Genomic DNA, 9,720 nt, shown 5'->3' with positions numbered 1-9,720 from the left:
CATCATGTTGCACACCTTAAATATATCCAATTTTGTCAGTCATACCTCAAGAAAGTTGGGTGAGGAGAGAATGATGGAGAAATCATGTAATAAGTAGGCTACAAAATGCTCAGTATAAAAATATAGTCACTCTCAAAATTCTAGGATAGTCAACAATTTGTTAACAGTGAATGCATATGAAAGTCAATTGTATGTGAGCTTCTTTCTAAAGTGAAGGTGAATATCAATGGGAACACCATCTGCAAACCTGAGGTTTAGCAAGTAAATAATTGAAAAAAGCAAACATAATTTAAATATTTTTATTATGAAATAGTTTAAATGTACAAAAGGTACAGAGAGTAAAAACCTACCTATAAACAAACCCATGACCAGCTTTATCAAATTATAATTGGCCATACTTGCTTATATTTTGAAGAAATTATTATTTGCATCCTTTCCTCAATATCATTATTCACCCTCCCAGAGGTCACCACTGTTTTGAATTTGATGATTATTTCCATAAATGCTATTAAACTATTTCTATATGGTATTTAGCACAGGAAAAAAAGTGTTGATTTGCACATTATATAAATAAGTGGTACCATGTTATACAAAATGCTCTGATTCAATTTCATTGTTTTTGAGATTTGTCCATGTTGATAGAAGTATATCTAGTTCATTCACTTTAACTTGGGTTATTTTGTTACTTTCAACTTCCATTCTCACAAACAATACTGAAATGGATTTTCAAGTACATGTCCCTGAACACCTGAGGACAGATTCTATAGAGCAAGCATGTCAAAATCATGGCCTGCAGGCCACATGTGGCCCACAATGAATATTTTCGCAGCCCAGCCAATATAATGGTATGTAAGAAACGTTTTAGTAAAAATTTTGTAATTTAATTTTTACAATATCCTGTTATACATAATTATTAATAACGAACTACAACATACGCTAATGACTGATTGCTATAATCATGTTGCATTCATTTTCCTTGCTCACCTTTACATGCAGGTGCACCATTTCTCTCCTAATACTAGCAGCAAATATTTTAGCAGCCAATTGCCATGTCATTAGTCTTGGACTGACTTGTTTGGTGAGCATAACAGGAAATGTTTTGTTTTCAGAGAATAAGAAACATAGGTTTATTTGCATTACACTTATTAATGTGTGCAGTTACTAGGTGTCTGGTAAGTTAATGTTCAAGAAAAAATATTTTTATTAAAATGTTCTATTATTTGATGTTAATGATTACTCATTTCAGCCCTTTGTATTCAGCATGTCTCTATTGAAATAAACCTGCATTTCTATGAAAATTGAAGCATTTTTTTTACTGCCCACATAAATAAAAAAGCTTAAACCTTGTTTATTTGGCCCGTGTTAACCTTTGAGTTTGACATGCTTACTATAGAGGTTTAAGTGGATTTGCTGGGTCAGAATATCCACATCCTTAACTTTATTAGATATTGCCTAATTATTCTAAGCACAACTACTTCCAAATACAACTGTATTCACATTCCAATGTTGTACATATTTTAAGTCATTAGCAATGTAATGATTTTGTCAATGTGATGATCTTGAAATAGTTCATTGTGGTTTTATTTACTTTACCCTTACTACTAGTGATGCATATAGTCAATTATTATACCATCCTGGAATCTATTCTTTCTTTACTGGTGTGAACCATTTTTATCATATGCAAAATTTCTACAAACAGATCATTCTCAAAAACTTTCTTCCCATTCTTAATAATTCATACTTCATAGATGAATTTCAGAACACAGTTGTGAAAATAAATGGCAAAAAGGCCCATTCAGAAATTTTAGTTCAAAATGCAATGAATTTGTGAAGTAGGAATAACTGGTAACTTTGTTATCTTCAGTCTCTTCAGTCTAGAGTCTAGACCAGTGATGACGAACCTTTTGAGCTCGGTGTGTCAGCATTTTGAAAAACCCTAACTTAACTCTGGTGCCGTGTCACATATAGAAATTTTTTGATATTTGCAACCATAGTAAAACAAAGACTTATATTTTTGATATTTATTTTATATATTTAAGTTCCATTTAACAAAGAAAAATCAACCAAAAAAATGAGTTCGTGTGTCACCTCTGACGCGTGTCATAGGTTCGCCATCACTGGTCTAGACTATATAATACTTCTTAATTTACTTCATTATTCTTCCATCTTCTGAGTGTGGAAATCTATGCTTATATTTATGTATTAACACTTCCAGCCTCTGGAATTTTACTGTATGTGAACACGGTCTTCGTATTGATCATCATTGTCTCCTCATGCCTATAATAGTGTAAGTACCTAGCAAATAGTAGCTGTCCAATATTCACTGAATGAATGAAATACATATATATGTAGTTTTCTTCTCTAAGTCCTCTCTTAAATTCAATTTTATAATCACTGGATAAAAAATATTTCTAAATATTATGCTTGTTTCCTACAGCGTGAAAGTTTAAAGCTTTGAAATTAACTAGATTCAACCATAGAATTACCTGGTCCTGGTGCCTTTTTATGGGACAATATGAATTTCTAGGTTTATGGATCTTGTTTTGTTATTGCTTAGAGTTGTGATCCTCTATTCTTTTCTTTACCTAAATGTAAGCTCTGTAATTCTCAGTAAATCCTTATTTTATTTTAATTAAATTTATCCAATTCATTCTCTCTGGAAACTTCCTAAAACTGGTTATAAGTGTTATATTTCTGCTACTTTTTGTGTATATATTGATTACTCACCTAGAGCAGAAAGACTTCACTTATGTTTTAAAATTTTTAGGTTGCTTCCCAGGGATGTTCTACTTGTTTCAGATATGAGGAGTGAGTTAATATATGTTAACTATGTAGAACAATGCCTGGTGTATAAATAGGCATTCAATAAATATTAGCTATCATTTACTGAATGTGGGCTATATTTAATGCACTGTATGAAGTACTTTACATGCAAAATTCTTACTTAATATGTATCAATTTACAACATACACTATTTAATTTCAGACATTTCTAAATTACAGTATCCTTTATTATCCCAATTTTGAAATTAAAGAAAACCCTGAGGTTTAGGTAAGTCAAGCAAATTACTCAAAGCCACATAACACACAGTAGTGATAGAGCTATAATGTTCTAGAATCTAAGCTTTTCATCCTGGGAAGTGCTTAGTGCCCAGAGAGGAAAACTAAAACAAAATAAGGCTGAGAGGTCCATAAGAACCAGATAATAAAGTACCTCACTGAAAATTTTAAAGACTGTAGATGTTAGATTAAGAATAATAAGCCAAAAAAGTTTTCATTAGAGGCAGTAATGTATGTATTTAAAAATATAATTTTGGGTGCATGGTGAGAAATAAATTTAAGGAAAGCAAAATTGATACAGGAAAGCCTGTTAGAAAAGCTACAGAAGTGATCCAGGTGAAATGGACTAGGGTGACATTAAAGATAGAGAAAAATATATAAATTCCTGAAATATTTATAATGGATCTATAGGACTTGGTGATTGACAGAATTAGGTGTAAGTGACAACCCTAGATGGATTCTCTGATGATGAGCAAGATGTGCGTGCTGCCTAAAGGTTTTCTTGCATTCCTTACACTCATAGGGTCTCTCTCCAGTATGGATTCTCTGGTGTTGGGCAAGGGATCCACAGTAACTAAAAGCCTTTCCACAAACATTACATCCATAAGGTTTCTCTCCAGTATGAACTCTCTGATGTTGGGTAAGGGATGAATCATTGCTAAAAGCCTTCCCACATTTAATACATTCATAGGGTTTCTCTCCAGTATGAACTCTCTGATGTTGAGCAAGGTAGGCAATCTGGCTGAATGCTTTCCTACATTCCTGACATTTATAAGGTTTTTCTCCAGTATGAATTCTCTGATGTTGAGCAAGGTGCGAATTCTGACTGAAGGCCTTCCCACATTCCTTACATTCATAGGGTCTCTCTCCAGTATGTATCCTCTGATGTACAGTAAGGTATGCACGAAGGCTAAATGCTTTCGCACACACATTACATTCATAAGGTTTCTCACCAGTGTGAACTCTCTGGTGTTGAGCAATGGATGATCTATTACTAAATGCTTTCCCACATTCAATACATTCATAGGGTTTCTCTCCAGTATGAACTCTCTGATGTTGAGCAAGATAGGCAAACTGGCTGAAGGCTTTTCTACACACCTTACATTCATAAGGTTTTTCTCCAGTATGAACTCTCAGATGTTGAACAAGGTGTGCATTCTGACTGAATGCTTTCCTGCATTCCTTACATTCAAAGGGTTTCTCTCCAGTATGAACCCTTTGATGTTGAACAAGATTTGATCTCTGGCTAAAGGCTTTCCCACATTCTACACATTTATAGGGCTTCTCCCCAGTATGAATTCTTTGATGAAGAATAAGGGATGAGCTTTGGCTGAAAACTTTTTCACAGTCATTACATTTCAAAAGTTTCTTCTCTGTATATATATTCTTGGGTTTAATAACCATTAAGTTATTTTTAAAGCCTTTCTTATGTGTGTCATGTTTATGTACTTTCTCCTCTTTTGAAGCTATCTGTTGTGTATGAAGCAGTGTGTTCAGATGGAAACTTTGCCAAGATTTATTATATTCTTGTCCTCTTTCATAAATAAGGGCTCCTTCATTAGTACCTGTCTCTTCTTTGAAATATGACTTCTGATTAACTGGTTGCCTCTCAGAATGGCCCTCACATTTCCATTCCTCTCTCAAATTGGAGTACTCAAGACCGCAGCTTTTAAATTCTATTATCTTCTGGGACGACTGTGCTTCACAAATGTCCTGGTTTGGGGTTAATTCTTCACTCTCACACACAGATTCCCAGCCTGAAAAATAATAAGAAAAACATGTCTCCTCTTTATGTACCAGGAGATACTTCTATGCAAGTACATAAAAGGAAGTATGTAAGTTTAATAGCAAATAAAACCAACCAGAACACTGGCTTTCATAGTTCTAAAGTGTGCAAGAATAAAAACTAAAAATAGGCTGTATAGAAACTTGGGGAGGATTGTTTAGAATTATAAAAAAAAAACAGCAGGTAAATCTCAAGTCAAGAAGAAATATAGAATAAAAACTCAATAAAGTGGAAATCGAGAGAACATACCTCAATATAAAGACAACATAACAAAAACCCACAGCTAACATCACACTCAATGGTGACAAGCTGAAAGCTTTTTCTTTAAGATCAGGAACAAGACAAGATCTCCACTTTCACCATTTTTATTAAACACAGTATTGCAAGTTCTAGCCACAGTAAAAAAAGTATAGGAGAGACAAGATGGTGGCAGAATAGGCAGACGCATCCCAAGGCTTATCCTGGAGCAAATAGAATGAGCAGCTGAAACAGATAACATCCACCCCCGAATTGGCGAAGTATACTCAGCTGATGAGACAGTTTGCAGCTGGGAAGGGCAGAGTTCCCCTGGAAAGTGCTAGAGAGCAAGCCACATAACCAGACACCTGGAGAGGAGGAGCAGCGATGTGTGCAGCTCACTCCCGTCAAAAGAGCAGCAGCAGTACCAGCAGCCCAACACCATCTGAGGAGCAGCAGACTTGCAATCAACCTTTCCAAGTCCAAGGAGCAGTAACCCCACAAGCAGCCCACCACATCAGAGGAACAACAGCAGTGTGCAGCCAGCCCCCATTCAAGGAACAGTAGCCACGTAAGCAGTCCGCCCGAGTTCAAGGAGTAGCAGCTGCGTGTGTAGCCCACACCCATCCAAGGAACAGCAGCCTCGTGATCAGCACACACTCTGTCTGAGGAACAGCAGCTGTGTGAGAAGCCTCCCCACACAAGCCAGAGGAGCCACCATGGCTGTGAAAAGCACCCACCAGAGGAGCAGCTGCCAACTGAGGAGTAACTGCTACCACAACCGCCCGAGGAGCAACCACAGCCCAAGGAGCCACAGCCACCCAAGGAGCAACCCCTGAACGACGCAACATCTACATCTGTCGGTGAGATCAAACATGGGTAGACAAAGAAACCCCCAAAGGAAAAAGAGGAGGACTCGCCAGAAAAGCAGCTTAGTGAAACAGAGGCATGCAACATGTCAGAAAAAGAATTCAGATTAACCGTTTGAGTCCCAAGTAGCGCGATCGCGCTGCTGAGATTTTATGTCGAGAAAACATACGATTCGTTTGAGTCCCAGGGGTATTGAAAAAACACTGTCGAAGAATCCCAAACAGCGCAACCGCGCTTTCTCTAAATGAGTACAAAAAGACCCAAACAGCGTGATAGCACTTGTTTTATTTTATGTCGAGAAATACCAAGCAGCGCAATCGCACTGCTTGGGACTCAAACGGTTAAGGGTCCTAGAGTGCATAAACCGGATGGAGGAAAAAATCAAGAACTTATGCAAGAATCAAGAAGAAACAGATGAAAAAAATCAACAACTTATGTAAGAATCAAAAAGAAATGGATGAAAAATTCAATAACTTATGTAAGAACCAAGAAGAAATGAAGAGTGATATAGCTGCAATAAAAAACACCATTGAAAGTTTCAACAGTAGACTAGGAGAAGCGGAGGACCGAATTAGCGAATTAGAAGACAGGGAAACAAAACACACCCAAACTGAACTGCAATTGGAGAAAAAAATTAAAAGACAGGAGGAGAGCCTAAGGGAGCTATGGGACAACATGAAACGAAACAACATACAATTAATAGGGGGGCCAGAACAACAGAAAGAGGAACAAGGGTTAGAAAACCTATTTGGCCCTAAATGGTTTGGCTCAGTGTATAGAGCGTCAACCCTTGGACTGAAAGGACCCAGGTTTGATTCTGGCCAAGGGCATGTACCTTGGTTGTGGGCACATCCCCAGTAGGAGGTGTGCAGGAGGCAGCTGATTTTTGTTCCTCTCTCATCGATGTTTCTAACTCTCTATCCCTCTCTCTTCCTCTCTGTGAAAAATCAATAAAATATATTTTTTTAAAAAAGAAAACCTATTTGAAGAAATAATATCAGAAAACTTCGCTGAGGTGGGGAGAAAAAAGTCACACAACACAGAGAGTCCCAAACAAGATGAACCCAAAAAGACCCACACCAAGACACATCATAATTACCATGGCAAATGTTCAGGACAAAGAGAGAATCTTAAAGGCTGCAAGAGAGAGACGAAAAGTTACATACAAGGGATCTCCCATTAGACTATCAAATGATTTCTCAACAGAAACACATCAGGCCAGAAAAGAATGGACGGAAATTTACAAAGTGATGCAAAGCAAAGGACTGAATCCAAGAATACTCTATCCAGCAAGGCTATCATTCAAAATTGAACGGGAAATAAGAAGCTTCACAGACAAAAAAAGGATAAGGGAGTTTATCACCACCAAGCCAGCAATGCAAGAAATGCTAAAGGGACTGGTGTAAAAAGAAGAAATAAAAAGCTCAGAAAGAAAACAGGCACAAAAATAAAAATGGCTACAAACAAGTACCTTTCAATAATAACTTCAAACGTAAATGGACTAAATGCTCCAATCAAAAGACATCGAGTGGCTGAATGGATAAAAAAACATGACCCATATATTTGCTGTCTACAAGAGACCCACCTCAGAAGAAGGGACTCACACAGACTGAAAGTGAAAGGATGGAAAAATATCTTTCAGGCAAATGGAAATGAAAAAAATGCTGGGGTAACATACTTATATCAGACAAAATAGACATTAAAGTGAAGGCCATAACAAGAGATAAGGAAGGCCACTTCATAATACTAAAGGGATCAATACAACAAGAGGACATAACCCTGATAAACATATATGCACCCAATGCAGGAGCACCCAAATACATAAAAAAAAACTCCTGGAAGATATCAAGGTAGAGATCGACAACAATACAATCATAGTAGGGGACTTTAATATACCACTGACATCACTGGATAGATCCTCTAGACAAAAAATCAGCAAAGAAACAGCAATTCTAAATGATTCACTAGATCAGATGGACTTAATTGACATCTTCAGAACATTTCACCCCAAAGCCACAGAATATACATTCTTCTCAAGTGCACATGAGACATTTTCAAAAATAGACCACATATTGGGTCACAAGCCAAGTCTCCCCAAATTCAAGAAGATAGAAATCATACCAAGCATCTTCTCAGATCACAATGGCATAATATTAGAAATAAACTACAATAAAAACAACCCCAAATACTCAAACACTTGGAAGCTGAATAGCATGTTATTAAATACTGATTGGGTTACCAAAGAGATCTAAGAAGAAATTAAAAACATCCTGGAAACTAATGACAATGAAAACACAACAAGCCAACACCTATGGGACACAATGAAAGCAGTCCTGAGAGGGAAGTTTATAGCCCTACAGGCCTACCTGAAAAAACAAGAAAAAATGGTAGTAAATCATCTAACTCTACATCCCAAAGAATTAGAGAGCAACAATAAAAGCCCAGAGTGAGCAGAAGGAAGGAGATAATAAAGATCAGAGCAGAAATAAATGACATAGAGACAAAAAATACATAAAATCAATGAAACCAAGAGCTGGTTCTTTGAAAGGATAAACAAGATTGATGAACGTCTAGCCAGGCTCACCAAGAAGCAAAGAGAGAAGACCCACATAAACAAAATCAGAAATGATAGAGGCGAAATAACAACAGACCCCACAGAAATACAAATGATTGTTAAAAAATACTATGGACAACTCTACTCCAACAAACAAGACAACCTGGAAGAACGGGACATATTCTTGAAAACTACAACATTCCAAAACTCAATCAGGAAGAATCTAAAAATCTCAACAGGCCAATAACTATGAAAGAAATTGAAGCAGTCATCAAAAAGCTTCCAGCAAACAAAAGCCCAGGGAAAATGGCTTCACAGGGGAGTTTTACCAAACATTCAAGGAAGAAATAAAACCTATCCTCCTCAGACTACTCCAAAAAATTCAAGAGGAAGGAACACTTCCAAGCTCATTCTATGAAGCCAGCTTCACCCTAATACCAAAACCAGGGAAAGACAACACAATGAAAGAGAATTACAGGCCAATATCCCTCATGAACATAGATGCCAAAATCCTCAACAAAATCCTAGCAAATCGGATCCAGCAGTACATCAGAAAGATCATACACCATGACCAAGTAGGATTTATCCCAGGGATGCAAGGATGGCATAATATCCACAAATCAATAAACGTGATACATCACATAAACAAATTGAAAGAAAAAAACCACATAGTCATATCAATTGATGCAGAAAAAGCATTTGACAAAATCCAACACCCATTTCTGATAAAAACTCAGCAAAGTGGGAATAGAAGGGTCATACCTCAACATAATAAAAGCCATATATGACAAACCCACAGTCAACATCATACTCAATGGACAAAAACTAAAACCATTTCCCTTCAGAACAGGAACATGACACGGATGCCCACTCTCACCACTCCTGTTGGACATAGTACTGGAAGTATTAGCGATTGCAATTAGACAAGAAGAAGAAATAAAAGGCATCCACATTGGAAATGAAGAAGTAAAACTGTCCTTATTCGCAGATGACATGATATTGTACATAAAAAACCCTAAAGACTCCATCAAAAAACTATTAGACTTAATAAATGAATTTGGAAACGTAGCAGGATACAAAATTAATGCCAAGAAATCTATGGCATTTCTATACACCAATAGTGAACTTACAGAAAGAGAGACTAAAAAAGCAATCCCATTTACCATCGCACCAAAAAAATTAAGATACCTAGGAATAACCCTAACTAAAGAGGT

At 36.7% G+C, this 9,720-nt stretch overlaps 1 protein-coding gene across 1 annotated transcript in view; it reads right to left on the bottom strand.

Annotated features, from left to right (window-relative positions):
• Positions 1–2,072: 2,072 nt before the first annotated feature.
• Positions 2,073–9,720, bottom strand: part of ZNF570 (zinc finger protein 570) — a 103,753-nt gene continuing 96,105 nt past the window's right edge. Inside the window, exon 6 of the mRNA XM_023760592.1 lies at positions 2,073–4,816. Within this exon, the coding sequence (XP_023616360.1) occupies positions 3,465–4,816 (1,352 nt within the window). The 3' untranslated portion in view covers positions 2,073–3,464. The remainder of the gene's footprint in view (positions 4,817–9,720) is intronic.

Source organism: Myotis lucifugus, unplaced genomic scaffold (assembly GCF_000147115.1).
Source record: "Myotis lucifugus unplaced genomic scaffold, Myoluc2.0 scaffold_185, whole genome shotgun sequence".
NCBI classification, from domain to species: domain Eukaryota; kingdom Metazoa; phylum Chordata; class Mammalia; order Chiroptera; family Vespertilionidae; genus Myotis; species Myotis lucifugus.
Note: the sequence above shows the minus strand (reverse complement) of the source record. Positions and strands in the feature narration are given on the sequence as shown.